At 36.3% G+C, this 11,694-nt stretch overlaps 1 protein-coding gene across 5 annotated transcripts; it reads left to right on the top strand.

Annotated features, from left to right (window-relative positions):
* The first annotated feature begins 86 nt into the window (after positions 1 to 86).
* LOC113110866 (PHD finger protein 13-like) lies at positions 87 to 11,399 on the top strand. Of its 5 annotated transcripts, none has more exons than XM_026275103.1 (5): positions 87 to 272; positions 1,038 to 1,078; positions 2,961 to 3,062; positions 6,575 to 7,265; positions 9,177 to 11,399. In XM_026275103.1, exons 2-5 carry the CDS (start codon positions 1,040 to 1,042, stop codon positions 9,401 to 9,403), a joined length of 1,059 nt encoding a protein of 352 aa, XP_026130888.1. In that variant the 5' UTR covers positions 87 to 272; positions 1,038 to 1,039; the 3' UTR covers positions 9,404 to 11,399. The 5 variants fall into 5 exon arrangements, with proteins under 5 accessions (XP_026130888.1, XP_026130892.1, XP_026130889.1 ...); XM_026275107.1 differs by lacking the exon at positions 87 to 272 and adding an exon at positions 3,313 to 3,389; XM_026275106.1 differs by lacking the exon at positions 87 to 272 and adding an exon at positions 3,224 to 3,389 and having other exon boundaries at positions 1,059 to 1,078.
* Positions 11,400 to 11,694: the final 295 nt, after the last annotated feature.

Genomic DNA, 11,694 nt, shown 5'->3' on the forward strand with positions numbered 1-11,694 from the left:
TATAATAGACGTTTTACGTGTGTATCATATTTCTGGCCTGTAAACTGACCAATAGATGGACAATCCTTATGAATGCGATCAGGACTTTTATTTTGGCAGATGAGCAGATCTGTCTGTCTGGGTTTCACCACCCATCACATCTTCATCACATTCGGACATATATCATCACTGTTCTCAATCTGTCCTGCCACTGTCATCGCCTGTTTTTCGATCCAGGATAACTATCTGCCTTTTTACCGTCGAGTGGTCTACTATCTGTGTTTCAGCTGCAGGTAAACGTGAATAAAACACAGTCATAACGATGTTAGCGTGACGGCTAGCCAATTAGCAAGTTCCTGCAGGGGATGAAAAAAAAGTGGATACATTTTGTTTAAAGACATTACAGTTCGATTTAGTTGTGTAGTCACGGATATTGATGTGTTATGAATTATATAGTGTTATTAAACAGAATAGATCAAGTCTGTAACGTTAGTGGCTAGCAGGCTAACAGAGCTCGAGGACTGCCTATCAAAAATCGTGGTTTCATTAATAAATTGATCTGGAAACATAATGAACCTTTTAGTGAAGTTAAGTCACGTATATGAAAATGAATATATAAAGTAGTCAGAAGAGTTATATGTGTCTTTGCAGTTTGTTTAGGTGTGGAGATACGTGACGTGATTCTATGCTTTATTTAATCTCATAAATCCCTTTTTAAAACTTTAATTTGTTTGACTTGGTTATTCTATGTAAGGACTGATTGAACTGAACAGCTGTTCTAATGTTTTTGAATGACTGTTTGGTTTAACTAATATGGTATCGTAACTAGTATAATGTACAATATGCATCAAATCAAGAAACAGTGACTCTATTTAATTTTAGTTTGCGCATATATATATATATATATATATATATATATATATATATATATATATATATATATATAATGTATGTGTGCGCGTGTGTGTGTGTGTGTTATATCTGCAATTATGAGAGTAGAATGTGGTAACTTAGATAATGTGATCGTGAACTAAAACAGATTTTTCTTTTCGTTTTAGAAATGGACAACAGCTCGACGACTTGTCCATTTGACACACAGGTAAAACATTTTTTAATTTTGTACTCAGTTATTATATATTATGTCGAACATTTATTTGCACATTTGACAGAGCCAGTGCGCGACTGCGCAAGCGCGGACATTGCTTTACTCCTCCACTCCGGTTTGCAAAGTAAAGCAGAGGCTAGAGATTTAGAAGATAATTATATATAAGTACTTTTTTTCACATACACAAATGGTAAAAAAAAAAAAAAAATATATATATATATATATAAATGAGCAAACGAGTGGAATATCTATGGAGAATTATAAAACTGTTGATTTAAAGAATGTTTTTGAATATAGAATAATTATTTTGGCATTTGATTCGATTATGTGATTGGTGGTTTTTTTAAGTTATTGGTGAAAATCAGTTTCCCTATGGAAAAAAATAAATAAAAATGAATGGGATTTTAACTTCTGGAACCCGACTGTTAAACTCTATATGTAGAGACAAAAAGTAAATTGCTCCGTGTTGATTCTCCTATAATCACTTAAAACTCTGTAATGCTCTCAAACCATGACTGTGTTTGTTTGAGCATTGTGACCAACCAGGATAACAACAGTGACTCAACCAATGGCATGTGCTAGGGCTGGGACTACCTGTTTGAAAGCAGTCACTGTTTGTTTTTTTTTTGTTTTTTGTTGTTGTTTTTTAATCCATTTGGTGACTTAACCCCTTAAGTGTCACCCCCCCTTTTTGGGGGTAGAGCTGAAAAGGGCATGTGCAGATTCAAATTAATGTAATTCTGGAACGGTTTGGAATATGAACCTAATTTTGGGCTCGTTTTTAAAAACACACTTGGAAGTTTCTTGTACATGTGAAAGAAGTTGAATAAAATGTAAAATAAAAAAGTTATAGGTGTTTAAGTTTGTTGTAATAAAAAATAATAATTTAATATTTATTTATATTTTATAAAAAAAAAAAAAAAAAGTATGTGTTGAATTTAATTTCATGTCAAATGAAAAGCCTAAAATCTAAAGAAGTTGTGTTCCAAATTTGACATTGATATCACAAAAAATGAGGTTTCTGTGTTATTTTTAGTTGCTATACCAACAATGTCCACTAGGTCCTAGTTATGCTCCTTGTATGAATTGTAATGGACGACTGATTTGATTTTTTTTATTCAAACAGCAATAAAACATTCTAGATAGGTTGTAAATGATTTTTTAATCAAACATAGCTACTAGAGTGTTGTTACAGAAACTTCATACATGATCATGATCATATTATCACATCATATTATGATCATACATGAAATTGACATTCATTTAATTTTTTACTGAATACTTGCAACATCAATCATAGATATACAAATATACATATTCAATTTATTCTCAATTTTTTTTATAAAAACTAGAAAAGATGTTTTGTCTGAATTATTGGCAGCCAAAAAAATATAAGAAATATATACTTTCGTGATTGTATATGTATGTATCAGCTTTTTGTAACAAAAGGCAACTACTTTTTTTTTTTTGCTAAATTTTATTGTCACAAATTTATGAATTACTGTCACTACATAATTTTAAATATAAAACAGTGGTCAAATATAAAAAATACAACCTCTAAGGTCTCCAATGATATATAGTTTGTCAAGATTAGTTTAGGTTTAGTATAGAATATTACGGTTTTAAATATGCAATGGCTTTGGGCCCACCGGTGGGCCAGTGACACTTAAGGAGTTAAGTGGTGCAGAATGTAATCCTGATTAGTTTTGTTCCATAGTTTACATTTTAATACTTTAAGCTTGATTTAAAATGATTAAAGCAACAATCAAATGTTAAAGTTGCTTTAATCATTTTCACAAGAATGAAACACTGATTTAACCTTTTAAACTCAAGGCAATTAATAGATAAAAATAGTCACTATTGATTTTTATTGCAGGGCTACAGTTCAACATTTAAGCGGAAACGGACAGTGGAAGATTTCAACAAGTTCTGCACTTTTGTGCTCGCATATGCCGGTTATATTCCTTATCCACAGGAGGTGAGTATGATCTTTTCTTTGTTATGTAACTAAGTGGTGATTGTGGTAAAAATGCTACTCACTGTGCTTGTACATTTGATAGAAAGTGCTGTCAGTGTTGCAGGGTGAAGTGGCCTTGCTTTCCTCAAGATCATTCAACGATCTGACACTTTGTCCTCCAGAGGTTCCTATCTGTGGCAGTGTGCATTGGGTGTACATGGCACACCTCTTATGAGCTGCTTTGCTGCTGATGGTCTTGTTTGATCCACAGAAATGGTGGTTGCTCTTATGTCATGGCCGCTGAGAGACATCCCCCCCTCCAAAAAAACCTCAGCCCTCCCTCCCAGGGTAAGAGGGCCACTCCAGTCTCCTCCATTCTCATCCCAGACTTTGTCTCTAAGTGCCATTCTTCACAACAGCAGTGTGTGTGCATCCACAAACATTTCAGTAACAGGTCTTCCCCTTAATGGATCAAATTGGATTTAGGCTAACTCGAGGAAACTGTTGCAGCCCCAAATGTTCCAAAACCCAGTGTGTTGTCTACATAGGGTGCTGCCTTCGAAGGAAACAACCTGTCTGCTAACAAACAGTCCATGGGACACTCAACTCTCAAATATAGTTGAATATCATCATTCCTCTGCACCTATTATTTGGTACCCAAAACTTACTATTTTACCCTATATATATATATATATATATATATATATATATATATATATATATATAGCACTGTATTCACTGCAGATTGTTTCAAAGGTGCTTTACTGGAAGTTAACATAATTGATAGAAATGTCATTAAATATGAGGCAAGTTCAGCTGTAAAGCAGCTCCAAAAAGACAATAGTGTCATTATTGAGCTCAAGTTAGTTCAGTGTTGATTCAGTTCAGTATCTGTGTGAAGTTAATTAATTATAAAACAATTTCAGATCAAATAATGGTTTTGCTATTCTGCATATTTTTTTTATTTATTTTTTGGTGCAGTTGTGCATTTGGTTTACATATCAGCATTTCACGTCCAGAAACTTTATGCTTGGAAGTAGGAAATATCTAATAGAAATACCCCACTGTAGGCTTTTGGTCTGCCATTTTCATAGAATTTTCTTTGCGCTTGTTACATTGCATTCTGGGGGCGCCTTCCTTGTAAAACGATCTTATTCTCGGAACAGTTCACATCGACAGAAGCCTTTTGTCTAAAATGTCTATGTAGGCAGCTCACTATGTTTTGGAACAGATTGTGATTTAATATTATGTGTTTTCACATCCTTTCATTTTATATAGAGTCTGTTTTCAGAAAGATCATTATGTAGTAGGGGTGTAACGGTACGTGTATTCGTACCCGACCGTTTCATTACGGTGCACGTGTGTACCGAATGCAATATTTTGTGTGCGGAACATAGGTACATTTTCGTATTTTTAAACGAACATATTAAGTGGCGGAAGTCTCCGCGTTCAGCACAAATCCCACCCTGCAGCTGATTCTAAGGCCGGTGATACATTGGCTGCGTAGCGTGGCGTTTCTGCTGCGTGTCAGTTGCATGACTTCTGCTTCGCGTTTTCTGTGTCTTTACACACCAGAATCGTGCCTGACGCGGCGATGGCGCAATAGACCAGGATCTTGTCTTCACGACAACAATATCTATACTTCATTTTGAGCATAAATATAAAGCCTACTGATAAAGGACAACGTCAACAATATTGACGGTAAAATAGACTATGTTTGACAGGTGCTATGTGCCAGTGTGTCACCGGCCTAAGGTTTTCAAAAGGTATCACGCTAGGGGTGCACCGATCGAGATCGGCCGATCGTTATGCTCAACTCGTCAGTAAAGCCGGTTCTCTAATCAGCGGTAATTTCCATCAGGTGCGTGATTTCACATAGAGCCGCTGTCACTACACAGAGCCATTGTTAACTGAGAAGATGCGCAAATCCACATTAATTTTCAGCGTTTATTTGTGCATCTTCAGAACCGGCTTTACTGAAGAGATGCGCATTAACAATCGGCCAATCTCGATCAGCGCACCCCTACACGCGAGTGTGAACATCACTACAACTAGGCAAAAAATTATTGTAATTCAACCGCAGCTCCCGTCGCCATTTAAACACTTTACACTTTGGAAAAGTTATATATATTTTTTAAATATGAGCAGGCCTACAAGCTGGGATTGGTAATGGTGCACTGTAATCATAGTTATTTATTTATATTTTTCATTATATTTTATTATATGATATTGGTTTGAGACTGAGAGTATTTTATTTAGAGGAGAACTTTGCAGCAGTATTTTATTTCTTATTCTTTTTTTTATTTTATATATATTTTATTAAAAAGTATTTTTTTTTAAGTGTAAAAAAATTGTTATAAAAAGTTTATTGTAATAAACAACCTGCAGTTTAATGTTTGCATTTCTTTCCCTTACTGTACCGAAAATGAACCGAACCGTGACTTTAAAACCGAGGTACGTACCGAACTGTGATTTTTGCGTACCGTTACACCCCTATTATGTTATTCCTCTAAATCAGTCTTACATTATTATTTATTTGCTTACTACTTGCTTTGTTTCCGCAGGCTTCTCAGCACAAAGGAGACATAGCGCAAAAATAATGATGGCTTTAATTAAAAGGAAACAAACAATAAATGAGGGTATAAACAAAAGTAAGGGTAGAAAGAGATGGGCCTGTGAGCCCATGCTTTTCATTATTTGTGACCAAAAATCTGATTATGGTTTGACAGCAAAATGAGGGGGAAGTTTTAAGTTCTCTGTACATACAGTGGAAGTTCATAAACCTGACATTTGTGTGCCTATTTTTATTTTTTTTTTACAGAGAGCGGTTTCAGTGTGCAAATGCCTGCATTTCCAAGGACCAGTCTTTTTTTCTATTAGGTGGTAGCTCGTAATTTTAGGAGTGACTCTACGAGAGCTTTGCTTTGCACTTTGCTTCTCTTACCCTGGTTTATGATAGTCCCTTTTTTTTTACCACCAGTCATTGTGCTGGTGTTTATGTTCTTTATATATTGATAATTGTTTTTTAATTGGTGATTCAGTTAACTGTTTGGTGCTTAGTGCTCCCTGTTACTGAACTTTTCATTGATCTAATAAACGATTTCTGGCAATTTTCATTATTACATGTTCTTACATTTTAGCCTTTATCAGACACCCAAAATGTATTTTTTTTTTTTATTTTATACTGTACCTTTATTCAACGCACTTATTAATGATTCAAGGCACTGTATTTTCTATGTAAACTTTATCATACTGCAAAATGTGAAATGTTCCTTCATTTATTGTAAGTAGGCATTTTCATCTTGCACCAGTGTGGTCTGCATTTCTTATCATTATAAATATTGCAATATAACCAGCAGGGTTCGTGGGTGTGGATGATTTTCCATTTATTAATTTCACCATAAGTCTTCTTGAAACATGAGGTGAAGTTATTCGGTCGCTGTTTGTTCATCTTCAGACCTCAGACCGTTGCCTTAATTCAAGAAATTCAGTGAAATGGTGATTAAATCAGTGTTTTCAATTGCCGTCCACAGGAGGCGCACATAAGGAACAGCTCTAGTCCTCCCAACAGCACCGGCAGCACTGCAGACAGCGACGGATGGGAGAACCAGAGGCTGGGCTGCAGCCTCTCGTCTCCGGATGAGCCCCCACCCAAAAACTGCAAGAGCTTTGCTGGATTCCAGAGACCCGCGAGCGAGGATTCCAAGCCTCAGAAGCATCCGAAATCAGCAGGTCTTCTTCTCGAGGGTCGAACAAAGGCAGATAAAGTGAAAAAGAAGAAGAAGTTGTTGAGGAAAAGCAAGGATGAGGATTTGAGTTCTTTCGCCCCATTTTCTCCTCCTAGTGCGGAAGGTGAGATTCCTACTTATGGATGTACCATCAAAGAAGAACCAGAAGATTACCTCAGCATCACTGTACCCACTTATTGCAAGGGTAGCAGCCACCCTATGCACACTGGCACAAATTCAAAACCTGCCTTGATTTCACCGGGTACTGCAACGTGCAAAGAGGAGTCTGATGTTTGCCGTCCTTGCTGGAACGGTTCTAAAAGTTTAAGTCCAAAGTCAGAGGATTTCGAGAAACCCTTAAAACTGGAAGAAGAGGCAGAAGTCTTGAAGGTGGAAGGTTTTTCTGGTAAAAGGACTGTAGTCCGTCAGGGCAAACAGGTGGTGTTTAGAGATGAGGACGGATCGGGGGATGATGAGGACATCATGGTGGATTCAGGTAAGCAGGATGTTTCAGGCCCAAATATGTTAACGGAGAAGTTACGTTTTTGCCCTCGGTGAGTGTATGAAAGATTGTTACTGCCACTGAATAAAAATAATAAAGGTAATTGCCACTTTTTTTTTTATCTCACAAGTTTGAGCTTTTTTGCACAAAGTTTACATCTTGCAATTTGTTTTCCCAGAATTGTGAGATATAAAGTTGCGTATTATTAAGTCAAAGTCCTTGGAGTCATCATCTACAAACAGTCTCGAAATTTTGAGAAAAATTCATAATTAACTTAAGAACTTTTTTTTTAAGAACCTTTTGTTTTACAGCTGGAGCAAACTTTTCTGTAAATTTGATTAGTCAAGCTGTTTTGTCTGGAAGCTTGTTTCTGCCATGACATAAAATAATAATAAAGTAATTATGATTGTGAACTTTTTTTAAATCAGAATTATGAGGTAAAAGCAATTGTGAGTTGATATCTCACAGTTCTGTTTTCTTCAGACAATTAGAATAAAGGAAATTTTGACTTTTATCGTATTATTCTGACTTTTTTGCGCAAGGGTTAGTTTACATCTTGACATTTTTCTCAGAAGTGCAAGATTTAAAGTTGCAATTGTGTATTATAAAAAAGTCTAAAATATGAAATAGTCATAGGAGTAATCATCTGCAAAGAGTCTTGGCATGGAATTTTTTTTATTTTCTTTTTACCATTGGCAGAAACAGACGGCCATACCAGTGGTGAAGGTGTTACCAGCTGCAACTTTTCTGTAAAGTTTTAAAGTTTGGCCATAAAATATAACTATATACTCACTGGCCACTTTATTAGGTAAACCTTGCTAATACCTGCTTGGACCCCCTTTTACCTTCAGAACTGCCTTAATTCTTCATGGCATAGATTCAACAAGGTGTTGGAAACATTCCTCAGAGATTTCTGTCCATATTGACATGATAGCTTCACGCAGTTGCTGCTGATTTGTCAGCTGCACATCCATGATACGACACATCCCAAAGCTGCTCTATTGGATTGAGATCTGGTGACTGTGGAGGCCATTTGAGTAAAGTGAACTCATGGTCATGTCTGAGATGATTTGAGCTTTGTGACATGTTGCATTATCCTTCTGGAAGTAACCATCAGAAGATGGATACACTGTAGTCATAAAGAGATGGACATGGTCAGTAACAATACTCAGGTAGGCTCTAGTGTTTAAACGATGATCAGTTGGGACTAAGGGGCCCAAAGTGTGCCAAGAAATTTCCCCCAAACCATAACACCATCACCACCAGCCTGAACCTTTGAGACAAGGCAGGATGGATCCATACTTTCATGTTCTTTACGCCAAATTCTGACCCTACCATCTGAATGCCGCAGCAGAAATGGAGACTCATCAGACAAGGCAACATTTTTCCAATCTTCTGTTGTCTAACCCTGTGTGGTCTTCTTCTGCTGTAACCCATCTGCTTCAGGGTTTGACGTGTTTTGCGTTCAGAGATGGCATTCTGCATATGTTGGTTGTAACGAGTGGTTATTAGTTACTGTTGCCTTTCTATCATCTCTAACCAGTCTGCCCATTCTCCTCTGACCTCTGACATCAACAAAGCATTTTCGTCCACACAACTGCTGCTCACTGGATATTTTCTCTTTTTCTGACCATTCTCTGTAAACCCTAGAGATGGTTGTGTGTTAAAAGTTGCTGCCATGTGATTGGCTTATTAGCGAAGGTGTACCTAATAAAGTGGCCGGTGTGTGTGTGTGTGTGTATAAAGTAATTGCGATCTCACAGTTATGACAGTTTTCTCGCAATCTAGACTTTTATAACTTTTTTTTTTCTCTCAGAATTACGAGTTAAACGAGAGTTGAGATTTGAAATGTCACAGGTCTTGTTTTCTTCAGAAAATGTTTATTTACCGTCTTTCTCTTTGCAGATGATGACTCCTGGGACCTAGTGACATGTTTCTGCATGAAGCCGTTCGCCGGGAGGGCAATGATCGAATGCAACCAATGCAACACCTGGATCCACCTCTCATGTGCCAAAATCCGCAAGTCCAACGTTCCCGAGACGTACATCTGCCAGAGGTGCAAAGACTCAAAGTTTGACATTCGGCGCTCCAATCGCTCACGAATGGGCTCTCGAAAACACCTCCTCGACTGATGCCGCTCTTTTCGTTCTGCCCATCCACATGTACAGAAACTCATAAAATTGTCTACTTTAAGACGAGACTTAATGAGCTCAGAGGAGGAAGGGCTCAGTGACCTGCTTGCATCACATTTTTTCTTCCTGTTTTTAATATTTCTCACTTTCCTAAATGTTTGCGTCAGGCAATCAATACTAGGATGATGCATTAACTGGAGCAGATTTCTGCTGGACAGACAGTTGGGAGTTGTGACGGTATGCAGCTGAAGGTTATCCACAATCGGAGTTGTGCTGGAAAGAAGGGACTGGGGTGTCGGATTGCACTTTTTTTTTTTAAACAAAGGGGTAGCTAGAGATTCCCTTTTTGTACCCATAGCTCTCAAAAGTATGTATATTATATGAAATTACCATAAGATATTAGTGTTCAAGGTGTTTAGATCATTTTGTGTGGATCTTTTCAGAGACCCCAAAATGTGGATGAGCGAAAGAGTTCTGCTTGTAAGATGTCGAACAAAGTTTTCATCAACAATCACTGATGATTTTGAGTGAAATATCAGAAATGGTTCTTAACTACATTATTATTATTAGTAGCATCTCTTTAATTTTTTATTATTGTTTTTGCTAACAAATTGGTGGTAACTAGAGACTATATGTGTCATTTCTTTTTCTTGATTTAGAAATTGTGAGAATCTTTGCATTTTCTGCCCTTCATTGAACAAGAAACCTTTTACTTGCATTTTGTAATGTTTTAAGGATATTTTTGTCATGCCTCCCCCAAAGTAGACGTTTAATATTGTAATGATGTAAATTATATGATTTGTTGTTACAGGTTAGGGAAGGGATGGAAGACCTTACTGGGTGAATCTCAGAATCTCACAAAAACATATCCAGGTCACATTTTACCCCAACATTTACAAATTGAGTTAATCTAGTATTATTAAAAATATATTTAACTAACTAACTCTCTCTCTCTTTCTCTCCATTCTTAGTGGTGGTTCTATTTCATTACTGTAAGAATGAGGTTAGCCTTTTTTATGTTGTCATGAAAATAGTAACGATGCAAATTTTGTGGTAAAATATTTCTTGGCCGTGTTCTGGTCAGGTTTTTTGAGATTCACTGTACTTCCAAAGGGGAACTTTTTTTTTTTATTCTGAAATGCCATAGCTTGGTTGTAGTCATATTTACATTCAAAACACTGTACTAGTATTATTTGATCTACAAAGCTTGGGTTTTCAAAACTTGTTGGTATTGCTTGCACACGGAGGAATCTTTCAGAAGGGTGTAGTTCTTGTTAACCCCTGTGACTGGTTTAACATGGTTAATTATCCATGAGTCTGTTTTCATGCTCATAGGCATGCTCAAATAAAAATGTGTGATTGTGTCCTATCAGCTGGTCCACTCCCATCACAGAAAGCATTAGTGTGTTTCTTGATGACATTTTGTACATTTCTTTTTTCAATCTCATGTGAGTTTGTTTTCATCTTGAGAATGTACTGTTCTAAAGATAAATAATTTAGGCACTTTAATACCATAAAACTTTGATTAAGCCATACAAATTTGGTCCATATATCCAAAGTCTTCGATGTTTTATATATAAAGACCAGTAACACTGACAGTTCATGAAAATAACTGATCATTTCTAAAATCATTAGCAGTTATTGTCAGATGAGTCACTGGACATTTTTTTATTTTTTGGTTGCACATTAAAACTGGATATCCTTAAACTCTTACTTTGGAAACATTTTGTCTTCCTCTCAAAGGACATTTGGGGAAGATGTCATTTGTAGGCCTTTATTGAACAAGCTAGCGTTTCACTTTTCTGTGGGAGAAAAAGTGTGTCAGTTGTAAATTGAATTATGTTGATGCTTTCTTCTTTTTTAAACCATTTATCAAGGGATCATTGAAAATTGTTCTGTACACTTTTGTTACGCTGAGTCTAATGAAAAGAAAGAGTGATGTTTCTGTGAAACTTCTTGTAAACCGTTGTTAATAAAGAGATGATTTTAATGACAATTCATGGGAGCTACAAAGTTTGTGTGTGTGTAGAGGTTAGGGAAGGGATGGATCACCTTAATGGGGGAATCTCAGAATGTAAACAAATGTCACTACATTGACTTGGTTCCACACACATTCAGTATAATGTTTTGATTTGTCCTGTATGTGTTTAGTCATTCAAATCAAATAGGTTTCTTCACTTTTTATTTAATTACTCTTCAGGTTGACTACATTTACACATTTGTAAGGTTTTGCATTAGGTAGGAATGTAACACCAGTTTCTTTCAAAGTTGCAAAATGTGGCTTGAAGAAG

This window comes from Carassius auratus, chromosome 11, assembly GCF_003368295.1.
Source record: "Carassius auratus strain Wakin chromosome 11, ASM336829v1, whole genome shotgun sequence".
Taxonomy (NCBI): Eukaryota; Metazoa; Chordata; class Actinopteri; order Cypriniformes; family Cyprinidae; genus Carassius; species Carassius auratus.